The 21550-nt window shown below is 30.6% G+C and overlaps 1 protein-coding gene across 9 annotated transcripts in view; it reads left to right on the top strand.

The window, feature by feature from the left end:
• The window catches only part of LOC117215669 (protein scalloped), a 338791-nt gene extending 317345 nt beyond the window's left edge, over positions 1-21446 (top strand). For 7 of the 9 annotated variants that reach the window (XM_033462050.1, XM_033462053.1, XM_033462055.1 and 4 more), the window contains 5 exons: positions 6829-6984; positions 11661-11876; positions 14835-15064; positions 16273-16507; positions 17187-17322. In XM_033462050.1, the coding sequence (XP_033317941.1) occupies positions 6829-6984; positions 11661-11876; positions 14835-15064; positions 16273-16507; positions 17187-17300 (951 nt within the window). In that variant the 3' untranslated portion in view covers positions 17301-17322. Of the gene's footprint in view, positions 1-6828; positions 6985-11660; positions 11877-14834; positions 15065-16272; positions 16508-17186 lie in introns of all 9 variants that reach the window. The other 2 variants (XM_033462054.1, XM_033462058.1) reach the window with 2 other exon arrangements.
• Positions 21447-21550: the final 104 nt, after the last annotated feature.

Below are 21550 nucleotides of genomic sequence, written 5' to 3'. Positions count from 1 at the left end.
TATTAAAACAAATATTTTCATTCAATCCATTTTCAATAAAAATAAAGATTTTTTTCGAAGAAGTCTATACCAGAAGGTCGTGTAATTCCGATCTTTTCACTCGTGTTTTTTTTTTTTTAATATCTCGAAAATTATAGCCGAGCGATATTATATGTATGTATATGCAAAAGTTGTTCAAGATGGTGATCTTGACAACATATCTCAAAGTTATTGAAATGAGTGAGGTGTATCGTATTCTAGATAATTATACGAATTCGATCCAACCTGTTGTAGTCTCCGATGATTCAATGATACTAGTTAAGAGTTAGATCGCATCAAACTGAAAGCATTAAAACAATTAATTCGTTTCACCCTTTTTACGTATTTTGGTTTCAATAGACTTAATACATTAGTCGCCGTATACGAATTTTTCCAGGAAACACATTCTTCGGAGAATCAGGCCGCATCATCTATATCCCCCAAAATAATCCTGCGTCGAGCATTATAGTAGAATTGATTGTTGCGGTGTAAACGCAACTCTCTCTCTCTTTCTCTCTCTCTCTCTCTCTCTCTCTCTCTCTCTCTCTCTCTCTCTCTCCCTCTCTCCGCCCTCCCAATAACTGACGATACATCCAAAAACGGGCGAACGGCATTTCAGAATGTCGATAAACATGTCCAGCCCGTTACCCGGGCCAATCCTGCATTCCTCACGTGTATTTGCGCGATGAGGGGCTGGCCGCGGACAGGGACAGAGCGATTGTACCGTGACAGAGCGATTGTACCGTAACAGACAGAGAACAAGCGAAAATTGAAAAAAAAGGAGGGTGGAAAAAATAGAGAAAGGGAAGGTGGAAAATAAAACAGAAAAAAACGAGGTGGAAGAGAAAAAAATAACACGAGAACAGCCACCCTCTCAATTAACCGAATTGATTTTCTACTGCAGATTCGTCGGTAAAGAACGGTCCCGCGGAATGAAATGGATTTTTCGCATGCAGTGCGCGCCCGATTTCACGATAATAATTTTTCCCTCTCTATCTGTCTTTATCTCTCTATCTGTACCCTTTTTTTCTCCCGTACGTTTTCCCCCTTTTTTCTATTAAATTCGAAAATTCGCTCGTCTGCATTCCTTTCAAAGAAATCGCACCGCGTGCAAAATAGGAGCAGTACCTATACATTTTACATATGTATAAGAGCGGCGTGGTCGATTTTTATGTGAAGTATTGTATGTAGTTTTCTGTGTATGCGTAATTGAATTTGCGATTATGTGTATTCGTGAATGTGACATGAGTGAGTGAAAGTACTCAACCATCTGATGAATAAAGAGAAATAAGTGGTTTTTAGGCTTATAGTGGCAAATGTTTAAAGTGGAAAATGTTTACGTGTAAGTTTAACTAATTATATTATAAAAGTTTTATTTCTGTAATGTAGGATTTAAATATACATTTCTTGCAATTTGAAGCATTATAAATATAGAGCGGATTTCGAATTTTTATTTTAAGTAATAATTACAAACTAAAAGTAGAGTTAGTTTTTAGAACTGCCAGAGTAGCCAAGATAACCAATTTGAAAGTTTCCGTAGAAATGTCGTAAGTTTACAACGGTTTGTAGATTATTGCACTTTTAATTTAAATGATTTTTCGTAAAATATATAAACAAAAGCTGCAAAAAGAATTTTTAATCAATGGTTAATCAAATTTGGAATCAATGGTTACTATAATTATGTCAAAAAATTTTATGGAAAAACCGAAAGAATACGAAGAATCAGCAAGAAAAATAACCTACCTTTGAATACCTTCGTTATTCGCTGTAATTCAAAACATCTGCCTGCATCATTCTTATCAAATCAACTGGACCCTCCAAATCTCACTATAATACAAATAACAAAAACTCAACCAAATAACTAAATCAATCAATAAAAGGAAGCGACAATTCAATCTGAACCAATGCAGCAGCCGATTCCGCAAAAATGGTGTTCCCCTGCTACATATAAAAGGATAGAAGATAACAGAGAGAGAGAAAGAGAGAGAGAGGGAGAGAGAGAGAGGCAACAGGCAAAAGTTCACAGTTTTTCACCGTACACGTTGACCGAAGAGAAAGGCTTTATCGCTGTGCATTGTTACGCGGCACGCTTCATTTCGAATGGGCAGAGCTTGTAATGGCTCTTCCATTACGGATTTATGAACGAAATTGAAAAGGCCTGTACCGGGTTGAGGGGCGGAGGAACGTGAGAGGGGATCATGGAAGGGTTGGTACACGCCAATTTCCCGGATATCACGGGAACGAAGCTCTCGCGTTCGCTTCGTCAGCAATTTTCGACAGTGCGGGGGTGGCGCTGATTAAAACGACGGCTTTCCGATAAAAGCACAAAATTCCCGCGAATTTCGCGACCCAAAACCAGCCTTGTTTCTGCAATCAACTGCATTGCCGTTTCACTCGATAGCGATCGATGACATCAACCGCGCTCAGGTCGGGCTTAAAACAGCGACAGAACGAAGGGGGCGAGGGAATGGGGATGCAAGGGGTTGGAAATTCAGCGGCGAGAACGAAATTATGCAGGCAACCAGGGGAAATCATTCATCGATTTAATTTTACACAGTTTGATCTGTGTGGATACACAGTAGGGAATAAATAGAAGCTTTCTTCGATCTTTCATGGGAATTTTAAATTTTTTAATGGAATATTCTTTTTTTGGTAGTGTGTGTTAGTAATTTCATTAGTGTTGTTTGTTATTTTATATTATGTTTAGTTTTTATAGACAATTTATTCGTGAATTTAGACTCTGTTTCTTTTTTTAGTTTGCTTTAACACATTGTGGGCTGTAGAATTTGTGCAAAGTTTTGCATCTGTGGCCGAGGTAGTGTATCCTAATTTTCATAAAATATAATTTTCAATCTACTCTTCTGTAAAAACAAAGGAGTATTCTCCAACGCCGTGAATGTCATTTCCATTTTCAACATCAAGATCGATTACTATGGTTTTCTGATTTTTTGTCTTCTTGTTGATCCTATTCATTATTATTCATCATCTGAATCAGAACTGTATTCTGTGGAACTATCATCATCCGAATAACTAATATTGCCACTCGAACAATCAAAGCATAAAATTGCATAACATTTACCGAAAATTTCTTCTTCTCTTGTAATAAAATTATATTTATAATACATGAAAGATCAGAAAAAAAGCCTAACATAACCAAATGTGAATGATAAATCATCACAAATTTTACAACGAACTTCATTAATTTTAAGCTCTGTATATATATCTCCAACCAACAGTGTATAAATAATGAAATTTTCGATACTGAAACACACCTGCTGAGGAGTCTCAAAACAGTTGTTATATTTACTCCATAATTAAACAAAATTATAGATGATTTGCGTCGTAATGCAATTTAATTTAATGCTTGGCACGATAAAGAAGCTATATGTAACTACCGATATATTAACAATTATATTAAGGCATACGTGCAATTTGAAATATATAGTCAATATTAAATACTAAGATTTTATTAAGAATAGGAAATATCCTAAAAATGTTAAGCAAACATGCATGTGTAAGAAAATGAAACTTTGGTTTCGGTTATTCGTAATGTTACCAAAGTTGTACAATCTTTCTGTCAAATTATAATTGTTTAGTAAACATATAATTTAATCCTTAAATGCATAATATTGTAATTCGGCAACATAATGTAGCATCTCTAGTATTTTACCAGTATTCGAATATATCTAATACCACAGAGAATACATACCGGAGTGTGTGTAGTAAGATATCGTTATAACGGAATAAATGGAGTTTCTATATCCAGACAAAAATTAGTTTTTATTTCATAATTTTTGTGTGCTATAAATCTACTATGTCTTTTTTACATTTACAATATTACAATGCTTATATTTAGGATGTTAAAATACTTTAGAAATCGTACTACGCAACCAACGGAACATGCAATACATATGTTACTTTTTCGCGATAATCCAGGATTGTACACATATGCATGTTCTATACATATAGTCATTTGGCAACAGACAAAATTCTAGATAGAAATATACAAAGCTGATTTATATTAGAAGATATCTCATCTATTTTGGTGACCTTAGAACATGTTGCCAAGGTCATCATTCCGAACAACTTTTCCATATACGTGTTACCACCAATCGGCCTTAGTTCCTTAGATGTTCACAGAAAACTCCAATAGAATTTAGGTTTCTATGTTACGATTACATTTTATTCTGGAATAGGCGGCCGAATTTTTATATAGTTCAACCTATCGATGAGAAAAATAACCAAAAAATAATGGATTATGGATTGGGGTTAGAGTAGTATACAATGCTAGCGTGAAATAATTTTCGATAAATTTATTGATATATGGAATATTGTATTTTATTTTGACCTTTAATTCATCAAAATAATGGACACAAAATGTATACATACATATCCCCCACATGCAACCTAGTGATAACAATAAATTTACAAAATCGAATAAAATAAAAATTAAATCATGCTAGTGTTATTGGCCGCCTCACGGCACGACTCGGCGCCGATTATTAATCTAGATCATCCTACAACCCATTGATTTATCTTTTTTTATTTTTATTAAAGATGATTAACATCAATAAATTGTTTAGGTTGGGCTGTGTAAAAAGGCGGCCATTTATGTGTAAGAATGAAGTGTAATGGGAACTACAGTTAATTGAAGTTAATATCTCGGAAATTAATGTCGAGCGATATTAATTTTATAACTTTATAACATGTATTGGGAAAAGTTGTTCAGAATGACCATCTTGACAACATATTTCGAGGTCATAAAAATCGATGAGGTCTGTCCTCATGTAAATAATTACGTATACAAGATATTATATAAAACAATGAGATAGATATAAAAACATTATTTTTCAATGATTTTATAACACACCAAATCCACAATTCTTAAATGTCCCGATCCCTTTAGAAAAATCATTCAGTGATAAAAATACTGAATCATAAAAGTGAGATTTTTGGTGGAAGCAAATTAGAAGACTCAAATGCTGTTATTATTAGAAGAGAAATATCCGACAAATAGTTCAATTAATATATACAAATTGTATAATGCAATTTCCCAAAATACCAATATATATGTTTATTCTGAAAGAATAGCAATAACATATTTGCTTTAAGTATTCCAATTAAACGAAACAAATTTAAACACGAGAAAATAAACAGTATCTGAAAAATTCTTTTCTAAATACTTACTTTTTTTCTAAGAAGTATTTGCTTTTGCAACTAATCAAAGTCGATTTCAGAACCAAGTCACTCCGGAAATTTCCTTCGCAAAAGATTGTCACCACCAATTATCATCGTTAACTCCTTAATCAAGTTTAACTCCTTATCTTGTGATTTTCTCAGTTCATATTTAAATGAATACAAATCAATTATTAAACAGTCAGTCACAAAAGTCTACATACTCCTTTAGATATAAAATATTATAGTAAAATTAATAGAAACGTTAGCGCTACGTCTTATGTAAACATCGATAATGTTCTGCTAACTCTTTGGCGTTGAAAAATTAACGATTTTGTAATTTCGAATGTAACTTTATCCAAAGATTTGTGTTAAATGTTTTAATTTTTATAATTATTCTCCGAAATACATTAATAAATACCTAATAAAAATACAATATGCATGAATTATCCATATGGATGAATTTTCAAATTAGATTCCACGAAAACTAAGCCCCGAACAAAAAGAATTTTATTTTATACTTTTTTTTTATATAAATGATTTTATAAAAAATTATTTCGTGGCCGCTTATATTATTATTCAATACATTAAACTTTCTATTACATCAGAATTATGACTACTGCAACGATTTAATAGGTACGATAACCTTTAACTAGTATCATTAGGTGATATGTGAACAGTTTGAATTGGATTTAAGATTAGGTTACTTAATTTCCGGATATTTAAGTTTAATTTATATTTTACATATTACACCTTAGATGCCATTGATGTTTTTTATTACGAAAAATACAAAATATAAATTAAAAAACGTATTCTACAATTAAATAATCTAAGCTAGGTTATTAAATTGTTAAAGATACCTATAAAAGTTTAAAATAAGGCAAGGTTAATCACAACCATCATCAATAAGACAAGACATTCACCAGTAACAATCAAACAACAATAGCAAGTATAATCCACCGCTATAACCAAAAAATAAAACAAATATAAGAAGAAGTTCAGAATGCTAAAGTTTAACTATCGTAAATTATAAGCACAAAAAGATGTTAATATATTGTAGTAACGAAAAAACAGATTTTGATTTACATAATTTTTTATTAAAATCAATAATTAAACAATCAACAATTAAAATATATAACATTATATTATATAAAATATATATAAATTATATATACATTACATAATAAAAAATTCTTTTTAATTTCATTAAATTTTGTAGTTACTGCTATATGTATATAAAAAATAAATGCATACATATATTTTCGAATGATACGTGTATTGATTCAAAAGACTATCATGGATTGAAGATTGTAAATGTAATTTAATAGACACTTTAAGCCTACGATGTGGGCTTCGTTTGATTCATGTATGTGTTGCATTAAACATCAATATATCACTATTTGCAAAAAATACCTGCTCTTAACTGATCAATGTACCAGCAAATGCACTAAAAAGCAATACCAAGCCATCAGAAATAATAGATAACTTTTATTAAAACTAATATAAAAGTCTTACGAAACAGGAGAGACAATAAACTCATAATTCGCTAAAAAAGAAAACAAACAAGAACTATCATACCATCGAGATTTCACCGACAGTCGGCAATGCGTTGTAATCGGTTTGACGATTTGTTAGGATCATGCCGCCAAGGAGAAGGCGCTGCAGACTATGTCGAGCATGTCGAGCGCCCAGATAGTATCAGCTGGGAGTGCGATACACAACAAGATGCCCCCCGCCCTCGTGGGGCCCCTTGCCCTTCATGCTTCCACCCCTGTCTCCTATCCCGGAGCGGTAAGTCCCAATCACGGAGCACCCCTTGGAACAAATTTTTTTTCTGTTTGAACAGTCTATTTTTTCTGTTTACATATTACGCAACCAGAAAAATACTCCAGAGAAAAAAAGTAAAAAAAGGAGCCACGAGCTTTGGGGTGAGACGACGAGACACGCTTGCTCGACACGATACGTAAAGAGAGAAAGATTCAACTAAAAACCACAAATTTCTTTTCTTTTTTTACACTAGCACTAAACTGAGGATGTTTATGCAAATTCGCGTTTTATTAATTTAGTTAAGGAAATGGAAACTAAGCAGAAATTTTTAGCAAGGATATACTATACAAAAGTATACTTTGGATATTTTATATATTTTTGCATATTATGTGCATTCTGTGTATTTTTGCAACACTGAATTTTTCATAAATGCATAAACATTCGCAAACTAATCATCACTATACTGCGGATTTTTGTACAAATTTATATCTTTGTAAATGTAAAAAGAAAGATAGATATTCTAAATATTTATTTCGAATATTTTATATATTAATTATATGCTGCTATACATTATGTACTTTTAAATTTGCCGCCCATGCATAAACATCCGCAGGCTATTTATTCATCTATATCACTACGATGGTTAAGTCAATCATAATTTTCAAGGTGGAGATGTATTACTTGTATACATAGAAAAGAGGTAACACGGAAGTTGATTTAGAAAGTAAAATGTGTTCCTGATCAACGACGCTCGCGATCTCTCGATCATCTCTTGCCCCTCGTAATCGCTTTTATTTTTCGTTGGACGAACGATCGGTGTCTCGTCGTCTTGAGGATGTAAACTTTAATTGCTATCACATACACTGTCAGTTTGGCTTCTTCTTTGACATCGTATCTGTTTTCTTTTCATTCTAACCGCTTCGCCCTGTAACCGTCTCTAATCCGCTTGCGAGAGGCCGATCACACACGTGTGATTTTGTTTAAACTCACTTCACCTGCTTTTTTTTAAATATCTTGTGGATGACATGTACATACACATAATAGAAGAAAATACTCTCGTATTTGTTCTCCGATCTTTCTGCTTCAATATCCAGGAATTACCCGTTCAAACATCTCTGAAATTATTATTAATCAATTATTGTCAATTCATACAACAATGCTTATTCAAAAACATACTTTGTTTCTTTTATCTCTGGAAGATTTGACCAATCATTATTTCAAATTTATCTCGTTCCTTAAATATAAATTTGTATAACAATTCATTTTATTGTATGATGATTCTTAAAAAACATGCTTGATAAAAGTATAAAAAGTGAAATTCTATAGAAACGATGCAAATAACCTCTTCACTTTTTCTAAATTTAATTCTTTAGTTCCTTAATTTTCACTTTTACATATACATCTACATACAAGTACACAATTACAATTTCTATCTTTTTCTCTTATCCAGTCGGCTGCTGTTCTTCCTAATCTTCTTCTCATTTGCCTTGCAGCTTACTATTGTCACTTAAAAAAAGAAGAACATTACAGGACAGTAATATTAGCAGACTGTAAGAGGACAGTATTTACGCGACTTTGAAATTACCATCTCCACCTTCGATTACTCTCCTTATTATTCTTCCTGCTGTTTCTCTCTCTCTCTCTCTCTCTCTCTCTCTCTCTCTCTCTCTCATGGAAGCTTATGCAAAAAGAACTAACCATCCTCATATAAATGGAACCCCCTTGCTCTCTGCTGCTACGCCCCTGGGGGCCCTTGTTGTGTATTGTTCAATTTGTCCGTTGCTCTATCTTTTTTACGTATGTATATCACCTGGGCATATATACACATACATATACGAGTGTGCATATTGTATATGAAATTTTTGGACATTAATTACCTGTTGTGAGGCGTCGTTGTGTCTTACCAAACTGTCTTTCTCTCTTCACGTAATACAGTTACTATTTATATATATTATATCCTTCATTGTTATGCGCGTACGTTTCTCTTATACATATATTTTTTTATTTTTTTGTAATTTAATTTTTCGTGCATTTAGTATTATGTTCATTTCTTATGATAAATTTTTCTGTGCCCTATTGCAAAGTGTGACGATGATTGCTCACCCAAGGGCTCGATGGCTTACAAAGAAAAATGAAATCTCTTCCTGCTATTACATTTCGGAACCTACAAACTGCATTGTTTGATATGTTCAATTGATATTTCTAATTAGTGGATCATAAGTTACGATAGCGAGCATGTAAATAGAGAAAGCTATGCCAAATTTAAAACTGACTAACCAATAAGATTTGTACTAAAAGAATTGTGAAATACATGAAAAGATATATACTTAATGCAAGGAAGAAAAGTTCATTTAAACTCTCAAAACTGTACAGTTGTAAACCTACCAATTAAGATTGATTATTTCGATTACTGTGGTAGTTCCAATGTTGATTTAGTTTGTAGCTATTAGGATAGGAATTTAAAAAATTTCCACATACGTGTATAGTACTTTAAAAGCTACGAGAAATATATTTCAAAAGCATTTATTTACAATTAATAAGTTTCTTATTTACACGCTCGTCACTGTATGCTTCCAATAAACAGTATGCATTATTGGTTGACAACAATTGTTCAGAAATTTTTTTATATATACATAAATATATTTGCACATCAGTGTTCATTTTATTTTAATATTTGTATATCAAGGATTTATATGTATGAATTAATATTAAATATATTGCGATGAGATTGTAAAGTACAAAAAGTAACCAAAAATTCAAAATATTTAAAAAGAAATACTTTTTATATATATAAAGCTTGAGTTATGATCCACGGATCGAAAATACTTTCCTACAAAGTTGAACGTGTTGAACATGTTAAATATACGTATAGTAAAATTTATCTTGCAAAAGTCTTGCAAAAGATGCAAAAGCATCACAATACAGCATTAGAAACTGGAAGATACATCATTTTCTCTTTCAAGATCAACAACTAACATGTTCGAAGCTATTTTAGTTTTGTGAAATTAAGAAGTCATGGAATATATAGTATATATACAATTGGTACGGGAAGTATTTGTCATATTTAGACTACGGATTTTAATATAGTTATGAGAAATATGTAAAATGCAAATAATTTATAAAAATGCATAAAATATTCAGAATATAGTAATTTCTATAATATTCAGTAAATAAGACAACTTTCTATCTAAATTCTATTTTCTTAATTATATTCATAAACATCTGAATAGACAGGAAAATCCGCAGTCTAGTCATATGTAGAGGTACCTAGAACCAAAGGGATGCAAGTGACATTTCCTTGTATATCGAAAAAGTTGAGTTTGAAATTCAAAGCTATTAAAAAAATTCCACGTAAAGTCATGAAAATGAAGTTACATTTAATGCTTGATATATAGTATACACAAATTTCTAACGAATTGCATCTTTTAGTTTATGCGTAATATAAATTACTTGCATCCCTTTGATACGAACTTATTTCGATATTATTTGTTTAACAGATAATTTTTCTAGCTGAATTACTTAAATTATTTACAATATTATATTTAACGATTTAACTAACTATTTCTGTTCTTAATTCGAAAATGTCAAAAGTAGCACTTGCATCCCTTTGGTTCTAGTGCTTCGTATTTCAATCGAGGCATTTTCAATAACCTGTTCTTTTCTGAAGGAATGTTCCTTAATATGATTTCAAATACAAGAATTGAAAAGTTTAGGGTGGTTTTATAATTATGGAAGACAATGCAGTAAAAATGATAAAATCCAGTGCAGACAAACAGTTTGCGTCAACGCGTCACGCGTCGCAGCAATTTGCCACAACCTTTACGCGTCCAATTTTTCTTTCAATTTACAAGAGCGTTTTGCGTTAATTTGCCACAGCATTTTGCGTTTACTTTCACATTGTATATTTGTTTAGTTAGAATTTATCCATGGATACGGTAATTCATTATTAAGAATTATTAGAAATTGCGTTTTCTTCATATGTGTTGTTTAAGACTATATCAATCTATGACAAGGAGAAAATATTGAATACATTCCTTTATTACTGATATGAGGGAAAATTTTGTAATTATTTTCATATGACCCCAAAATCTTTTGATGAATTAAGTGCAAAAAGTAATATAATAGCCACAAACCGCTTTTGTAAAAAGATCGAGTTATATAAATTAATATAAAGCAATATACTGTCGAGTGTCAGCATTTCGTTCGTGGCCAAGCAGCACGAACGTCTGTATGGTTGGAGGCAAACTCACTGCCTATAGTTGCCGTTCAAAGTTGCATCCCGTGTAAGCTGCTTCATACAAATATATGCTGTTCCAAAAAGTAGCAGCAAATTGCAGCGACACGGCGCAGCGCGACGCAGCGGTAATGCTGACGCAAATCGCTCGTCTGCATCAAGCCTAAGTGTATTCACCTTATATTTTACAAACTACTGTTTCACTAAGAAATGAGAAAGGCAAATAAAATCACATCGTGAAGACGTATTCAAAATTTTTCCCCGTAAACAGTTCATCAATTAGAGTAATATGACCTTTATTTAATAAAGAAAAATAATCGTAAAAATAAAAGTGAATATCTATGTGATTAAAAAAACATAAATATATGCTAATACTAACCGTAACCATCGTAGTGCTTGAATGGCGAGACGCTTGGTAAATTTGTTCAGCGTTACAAAGGGAAAAAAGCAGATGTCCTGTTTTCAGCAATTCTGGCAACCGGGTCTGCAGCCAGGAACGTCACAAGATGTCAAACCGTTTTCGCAGCCGGCGTATACCGGAAAACCAGCGACAGCGGTTTCAAGCGGTGACATGGTCCAGGCTCAACCACCCCCGCCCTGGGAAGGACGTGCCATCGCAACCCATAAGCTTAGGCTTGTAGAGTTCTCGGCCTACATGGAGCAACAGAGAGACCAGGATATTGTAAGTACTCCTGCGCAAAATAAAATGTCCACAAATATTCAGCTTGACTGTCAGATGAATGGTCATTTGCTTCGTACAGAAAGTGGAAAAAAGTACGGATGGTAAAAATGAAAACGAATTAAACTTTCGATTCCTATAATTCAAAATTCCGGTAATTTTTATCTTGAGTGTCGCAAGATAACAAACTTCAAGAATTTATTTTGAAATATATATAAAATACAGTCAGACCTTAATAATTCGAATCTCAAGGTACTTTGAAGAGGTTTTGATTTATCGAATTTTTGGAATAAAAGAAATTTTTTCAAACAAAAACAGCTTATAGAGGAATTCTACAAAGATTAACATTTTCCGAATTGTAGAGTTTCTAGGAAGACAAATTCAACTTTTAAAGGCCAATTATTTACTTAAAAAGATAAATTATAGTTTGCGTCGTATAGGATATATGTGAAGAAATACGATTTTTCATCGCAACGTGTACTTACCTATTATCGAATTGTAAAGACAGCAGATTTATAGACGTGCACTTTGACTTGTAAAAGTTAAGCTTCTTAAATTCGAGTTAAACAGGTAAAACATCATACCTAAATGCGTAACAAATAATTCAAGGTAAAGTATGATTATATGTATTTCGATCTGTAAAGGTTTTTGAATTATAGAGGATCCGAGTTAGATTCGACTATATAATTTTCAGAAGTATCAAGGAAAAAATGATTAATTGATTAGAATTTTGTATTTATGTAAGATTATAATGCAATATACATGTTGTACGCATAAATAATGTAGATATAAAGATGGATTTTCTAAGAAGCGAAAGTTTGTTTAAACAAATTTTATTCTTTATTTTTTATGTATGTTTCTATAAAGAATAATATCCTGTTCGATAGCGCTACATTTTACATGATATCCTTATGTTATCATTTTTGTATAAAAAGCGTATATAAATATATGTATATATTCGTTGAATAGACAATTTTTCTTGAATTGATATTATTCGTTAGATATTGTTGAACACATGTTGAACAGCAATTACGTTCTTTTGAAATGATATATAAAATGATCTATAGAAACAAAAATATTTGTTGAGGGAAAGAAAAGTTTGGGAAGTTAGTATGATGAAGTCGGACATTTTCGTTGATGTTACAACCTAATAATGCAACTACCAAAAAAATGGAAACAGAATACATAGCGAGAATGATAGTATTATACATATGTATATTATGTATATATATGTATGTATATTAAATGTATAAATTCCTTACAATTCAAAATTTCAAACGAAATAATAATTTTCAAATGTTTCTAATATATTCTTAGATTTACCATATTTTCTACTAAATTATAGCCTTGTAAATGTTCGCAGATTATAGAGATTCAAATTACAGAGATTCCACTGTATTATAAAATAGATAAAATATGACGCTTGTAGGTGCTAATGGGATTTGAAAAATTAAATCCTGTTGAAGGTCATTGAATTATTTTGGATTCAATCTTTTTCTTCTTTTGTTTTTTGAATCTTTTAATTTTGGGGCAATTAAAATCGGAGATTTTAGAAAAAGTTGTTAATTCTCCCGTGGATTATACATACCGTACATACATGTTATTCATACTATATCATGAATATCTTTTTACATATTACATTACTTTCGTCTATCTTATATATTTTATCCTACATATCTTGGATATTTTTACATATTATACATATACATATACTCTGTACATTTTTGTACATTTAACAGTCAAGTAATAGCTAAATTTAATCAAAAGTAAAATCACCATAGATTCATAAATCAATCATTTATAGTTTGATAGAATAATAACAATGTAATTTTAAGGGTAATAAATATTTTATATCATCTTTAAATGTAGCTTTTAAACTAATAAATATAAAACATTTGAGTGAATCAAAAATGAGCCAGCTTTCATCGTTCATACATACAGATTTATTAGAACTCAAAATTAGAAAAACTTTTTAAAGGAATAAAAATATAATCGAAAAAATCATGATTGAAGAAACAATTAGATAGAAAAAATCTTAAAGACCATGAAAAGCTTACTAGAATAACATATATTACGATAACGTAGATATAATGAACAAACTTCTTATTTTTATAATATTAATAATTACTTCATTCGATGTTTATAAACGGTTGAGGGAAAAATTTGTAATAGTACTACTTACATACATTGTATTATACTTGTAATCTCTATTTTTCTTTATAGAAAATATATTGTATATTTGAATAAACATGTCAAAAGTGGTTTTATTTATGATAAATGCTTTCGAAACATCACATTTAACGATTTATACATTAATGTATATGTAAAATTAAATAGCAAAACTATTAATTAAATAATATACAAGGTGACTCGATGTACATATTCTGCAAAATGATACTGGTATATTCTATAATTAAAAATAAGAAAGAAATGTTATATAAATATAAACTTATATTAGAAAAAAAATTATATAAGAAAAACAACATATTGATAACATTGGGAAACATATTAACGATATTTCAATTAACTGTCTTTCATAAAATTAGAATATAGGTGTACATATATCTATGTATAATAAAAATTGAATTCACACCATTCCTACTTTAACTTTCTTTAATCTTTTTACAACATCTTGGTTGAAACTTTCTGCCGGTATAAAAGAAAAACTATGAAAAGGGTTATACCACTTAAGAAATCGTATATTCAAAGTTATATCCAGATTAACGGGAGCTTTTTTCCATCTGTACGAAGTAGTCGCGATAAAGTCAAATAGTTATTCGCTCATTTCGAGTTCTCAAAGTGTTGGCTGATATTTAAAGCGAGACAAAGACTTAGTAATTTAGATTACCCCCGTTAAATTAATGCTTGGAGTAATTAGGGATAGGCGTTGTTGACCGAAAGTCGCACTTTCATCTCGACGAACAATTCGAATTGTTTTTTTTCCGTGTTTTTCCTTTACAGTACCACAAGCACCTGTTCGTCCACATAGGAGGATCCGCGACTTACGCGGATCCATTGCTAGAGGCTGTTGATGTCAGACAAATATATGACAAGTTCCCAGAAAAAAAGGGCGGCCTGAAGGAACTTTACGACAAGGGACCACAGGCGGCCTTCTTCCTGGTTAAATTCTGGGCTGATCTCAATACGAACATTCAGGACGAGGCTGGAGCCTTCTACGGCGTAACAAGCCAGTAAGTAATGAAATGCTTAATTAATAAAGATCTAAAACAAACCAGGGCCGTCTCCCACGGTAATTTACTAATTGAAGTTCATAAAAACATAATAAGTTGGTACATTTCTTTCATTTTTTGATTTTAATGTCACTTTATGGTTACATAAGAGAATTTTAAGGACATATAATGGCTCATGAAATTATTTGAACTTTTTTGAAAATTGAGATACCTTGAACAGAAATTTAAGATAAATTAAAATAATCTTTTGTTTCCGTTAAAAGAAGACAAATATAGGCGAATGTAATTTTTATTACGAGTCTTTAATTGTCCCGTTTGTCATTTAATGGAACTTTTAATTTTTCTTGCAGCACGCATTAAATGAAATAAGCAATATCTTTTGTAAAACAAAAGGAAGTGTTTTTCCATGATTAGATTTGAGGTATACATGATAAAAGAAATACAATGAGAACATAGATTAGGACATTAATAGATGAAACAATTCATTAATATTACAGTTATACGCATTCTACGGAAACAGCTTAAATCTTAGACGGCAATGACACTTATGAACTAATATATAAGATTTTTTTATACACCTTTTATAGTTCTTTTGACACAATTTAGAAAGAACATTCAATTCTCTTTTTACGTAATTTAATTTGATCTAATACGATTCAAATGACACTTTTTGATAAATTTCCATTTGAATTTAACCATTAGTATTCGAAGCTTTATTTGATATATCTTTCTTGGATTTGTACTGTGATTTTGGTTTATGTTTTTTCTGAAATTTAATTACCGACCATCGGCTGTTGTTTTTATTTTATTCTCTATTTCATGGAAAAATTGCACAAAATCTACTCTAATCAGAATAAATTGGTAACATTAATTCCGGGAATTCCTTTCAATACGTTAAATTACGGAATTACGGATACATTGGATTCTACTCAATTTTACATTCAATCGTTACGTTGGTAGTATTGGTCTCTCATTTCGTGTTTGAAGTTGTTTGACCGAGCAGAAGTAAAGTCTCTAATGCGTATATATATGTGTAATTATCTTTATAAATTTCTAAGATAAAAAAATGTATTTGAGCGAATAAACATCAAATAAAGATTTTATCAAAGATTGGGACCAATTTTCCATTTTTTCCAAAATAATTTTTAATTAATTATCAAAAATTACCAAAGGAATCTTCCGCACTGGTCAAACTTGTTTTTTTATAGGTACGAGAGTAACGAGAACATGACGATAACGTGTTCGACCAAAGTCTGCTCTTTCGGAAAACAGGTGGTGGAAAAAGTGGAGACAGAATATGCTAGGTTCGAGAATGGCAGGTTCGTCTATCGTATTAGTCGTTCACCTATGTGCGAGTATATGATCAACTTTATACATAAATTGAAGCACCTGCCGGAAAAGTACATGATGAATAGCGTTCTCGAGAATTTCACCATTCTCCAGGTATGATATACAATTTCTTACTTGCTTCTAAATTTTCTACAGCTTAATGGAATTGACAGTTTTGCCATAGTAGAATCAGGAATTATTTTAAATATTATTTCAGAAAATATTTCTTCAAATACAAAATATTAAATAAAAGAAGGAATTATTATATTTCACAGCTAGACATATAAGAAGGGAATTAGACATAAGAGATGTAAAACCGAAAGTTCGTCCAAGCCGAAAGGCACGGGCTAAACAATAATAATAATAATAATATATTTCACAGCTAAGTAGTAAAATATAACTCGAAGAAAAATCAATTGCTTATTCAAATAAAGTAATACATAATTATTTACTTTTCTAAATGTTGTTTCTAAAATTCTATGCTATACAGAATTTACGTAAATAATTTACGTAAAAATATGGAGTATATTTAATTTTTAAATTATGTGCTCTTTCTGCTGTTTCTAAAAATTAAATATACTGTAGCAGAAAAAATACGCAATTGAAGAATTAAATACATCTAATATACATATATTTTAAATTAAACGTACTAAGGCAGAAAGAAACAATTCTGAGTTCACACTGTGTGTCCTAAATTGTTGTTTAAGCTTTCGGCAGCGATGTGCAAAATCGATCTACTACCCTCTTTTTTTATAAATATCAAAATGTTCTGATTTCTTATTTTAAATTGCAGGTTGTAACGAACAGGGATACGCAGGAAACTTTATTGTGCACAGCATACGTGTTTGAGGTGTCGACGTCCGAGCACGGTGCACAGCATCACATATACAGATTGATCAAGGATTAGCCTGCTTGAACCTGCTCGCCATGCAGCCATCCACCCCCATCAGTGCCTACCATCACACAAAAAAATTCATCCATACGCGCATACACACGATTATACATAAAAATGTTAACCCTTTAAAGTGTTATGGTTATTTTATACAACTACCAATATTAAGTTCTTTTTATTTCATCCCACATTCGTCTTTTCATCCTTCACCAGGGATATAAATATGATATTTGTAGAATAAATATGATATTCATATCATGCATTGTGTGAATACCAAAATTTGATTTTAATTCACCTACATATGAAATATGTAAATATTTCTAAGATTTTATTTTCTCATTTTTTCTAAATTGTAAATTTTTGTGAAGGTCATTAAAATGTACGCTTCAAGGGGTTAAGCGTGAATACATGATTGTAAACACGCTCTTACTATACATGAGTACATACATTTCGCATCTATGTATAACAGAGTTTCTATCGAAAATGTTCTGTTATTAAATGAAGGGAAAAAATATATATGAAACATATAGAATCATGTGTTTATTCGATGTTTATTTTTACAAACAGAAAGTAGATTGGGCGATTGTTGTATAAATGTACTTTTTTGCATGATTTTTAATCTTATCATGTAATTTTTAATTCTAATTAGGTGTTGTTTTGTTCAGTATTTCCGAACATTTTCTATAAAACTCCTTAAAGAGAACTTGAAATACACGATACATAAATATATTACACATACATACAGGGATACATGTACACCTTCACACGTTCGAAGTACTGGCCAGCCCGAGCTTGAGTTTGATTCAAAAAGCTGAAAGAAATTGTACTAAAAACAAAAAGAATTGGTACGCGTGTTTTAACGTATCGTGGAAAGGATTTCCTGCTTGTGGTCCGCAGGAAGCGCGTTCCAGATGACGAAATTGTAAATTTTATATTAAAACAGATATAATCATATATATATATATATAAAATATATATATTTTATGAATATTCCGTCATTCGCTTGCAAACGATCGAATTTGTCGCGATTTTAATAAAAGAGATATAATAAAAGTTAAGTTGAAATTAACGACAATAAATTTGGTATGGAAAAAAATGCGTGTCGGGGATATATAGTGTATGCATACCAAAATGAAGAAGAGAAAAAAATAGAAAAAATACATAAAAAATAAGAATAATATGAGAAGCAGACTCTGATCTCGGAAAGGCGTGGTACCAACATAATTTAGTATTATAGTTTTATTATTAAACTAGGAAATAGATCAGACAAGACATCCACACACAGATATACATATATTACATATAAGAATATATATGTTAAATATTAATGCAATGATTACGATTTACATTGTTATAAATGATCGTGTATAAAGTTATCTAAGTGATTTCTAAGTTTTAAACGAAATGGAAGTTGAATAGAGAGATAATGCCATTATGATTTCTTAAGTTTCCTTGCTTACAATTATCATTATAGTTCTCTTTTTCTCTTTTTTTAATTATCCAACCAACTATGGTTGAAGAGTAATCATTACAACAGATCTTTTCTTAAGCTTTTTGTTGGTAGAACTGTTTTTTCTTTTTTTTTTTTTCTTAGCTGTATTACAACTAACAGTAAGAATTTTTTGCTGCAAAGCTTTTTAATCCTCAATGATCAGATGAAAGAAAATAATGATTTTTACTTTTTGAAAGAGTCTTTTAATAAACGCACTTACAGCTGTGCAAACCCACCCACTCTTAGGCAGCGACATTTAGATTAGAGGGATGTGTTTGTATTTCCTGTAATCATTTTATTTCTTACTCTAAAATCTTTCTTCCTTTTTCTCCTTTTTTTGTTCTTTTCCTCTTTCTATAGTTCTTACACGAATGACTTTTCTTACTTAGCGTACTTCGTTTGTTTTTATCTTTCTACTACACATTTACTGAAGCGAGTACATCAGATTCCATCGATTGCGCGCACTAGATACGGACGACGTCCATCGAACAGAGATATTCTTCTCTCTAACTTGGTGATACAATCATCTTAATGCTTTTCAATCGAAGAACATTGAAATTAGTTCAAGAGCATAAAAATAAAATCCGATCCTTGAGCGTGATTCTCCAGTTTTTTGATGAACAAGTACTACGTAATAACGTGACTTCATCGCAGCTCTCTAAATTTGAGCGCACTTTCAACAGAGTTCATTCAAAACCTTGTTTATGTTTCGTACTTAATATCATTTCGATGTATGGACCAGAAATGTTTGACATTCAGATTCTGTTTTTCAGTAACGATCACATAAAAGAGTAGAGGACCATATATTAAAAATCCTACAGTTAATTTTATTTAATCACATCTCTCACAGAGACTACACATATTGTGAATGCACAGGAATCTTTTTTTCGTATTCTTTAATCTGATCAATTCCTTGTTCTGAAACAGGACTTGCCTATGGAGCAGTGAATATTAAGATAATACAGAAACAAATTATGTATACTTTTAAGGAAATAATTAATACTTACTGTATTCTTTACTTTAATTAATTTTTACGCAACAAGTGGCAATGTATTTTGATCTCTCTTTTAGTCAGAAATATGTCGCTTTTTATTCGGGATGAGAATTAAATTCGCTAAGTGATTGACTGAATAACGAAGGAAATTACATATTTAAATAATAATATATGTGGCTTTCGTTCAGTAACTGGCAGCTTTCACAATTTTCGCAGTTTTTACTTATTGTTACCTTTTTTTGTAATAATTCATTGTAAGATTCGTTTTTACGTATTATATCTATAAATTGTAATTTTGCGCTAAATTGTGTCTATATTAAGGCGGAGTTGGAACCATTAATATAATTTCGGAAATCGTGACTGATTTCAAATTTGATTGTTAGTTTTTGTTACTAATAATTATTAATATTTGAAGAGTATTTATATAGAAAAACATAAAATGGAAGAATATAAAACGAAAATAATAATACATTGCGATGAGAATGAATTTGTTGATGTTAATTAAATAAAGAAACATTTGATGGTTCTAACTCGACCCGAAATAAATCGTTATTATTAAAAAAGCAAGGAATTATGCAATATATTTAGAAGATACTCAAATATCATTTTGGTTATGCGAATTTTTACTTTAACAAAAAAGAAAAATTACGAGGAAAAAAGGGAGGAGTTTGAAATCGCAAAAAAGAAGCACCGACACTAATATTATTAACATTAACGAATAATGATTTTAAAATAAGCGAATTACATTTATAAGGAAAGATTATAAAAATATATATTTATCTATGTCTTCTGTGAAGATAGAAAATAGCACTCTCTCACTCTATATTGATGATATCAGATAAAAAGGAAAAAAATTGAAATCCATAAAGATAAAAAACGCAGAAGTAGATTAGGGAGGAAATGAAAGGATTTGCACTGTACACAATACATGATACGATCGATGACAAACCGACGAAATTTGTTAAATATCTTTGTACATATTTACATAAAAAAGAAATCATCAAAAGAAAAAGTTCCAGTGATTACGTTTTGTGTACTGCATAAAATACTCTGACGAGAACAAAAAATTCATTTATTGTAAACCGTAAAATCTTTTGAAATTAAAAAAAGGTGTAGTAGTTTTTCGTCAGTATTTTCATAGAGACTCGTGTGTAAAAATTATTTGTTTATGGTAATTTGTTTAGTCATTAAAAATTACAGTAATAAAATAGTCGAAATATTAATGTTTTTAAATAAATATTGATAATGTATTAAATAAATATTGATTTGAAAATAATTCCATTTTTTTAATTTTAACTTTACGAAATTACTATCTCTATGAAAACATCGACTATGATTCTTATAATAGCTAAATTATTTACAAAAATAGGAAACTCACTGATCTATTTGCAATTTATATTTCTTCATATCCTGGAACTGCCATATCAAAGAATTGAGCTTGATTATAAAAATGATTAAATGAAGTAATGATCAGAAAGAATGGGATCTACCTGTATATTATCATAAATAAAACGAAACGAGGATCAAAGTAGTTGATTTAACAAGTAAATAAAGAACGAAATGATATATCATTAAATTAGAGGTTTAAAAATATAATAGAATTCAGTATATGTACAGTATTTGAAAAACATGTTTATAATTTGTATGGAAAATAAATAATTGATATAAAAAGAAATTCTATTTCTTTAACTACCCTTTTAAGTAATTTAGTCAACAAAATCTGTTTTGTTTTACATCCTATAATATTTTACAATTTACAATTATATCTTTTTAGTAATT

Source organism: Bombus bifarius, unplaced genomic scaffold, assembly GCF_011952205.1.
Source record: "Bombus bifarius isolate JDL3187 unplaced genomic scaffold, Bbif_JDL3187 scf7180000009770, whole genome shotgun sequence".
Taxonomy (NCBI): Eukaryota; Metazoa; Arthropoda; class Insecta; order Hymenoptera; family Apidae; genus Bombus; species Bombus bifarius.
Note: the sequence above shows the minus strand (reverse complement) of the source record. Positions and strands in the feature narration are given on the sequence as shown.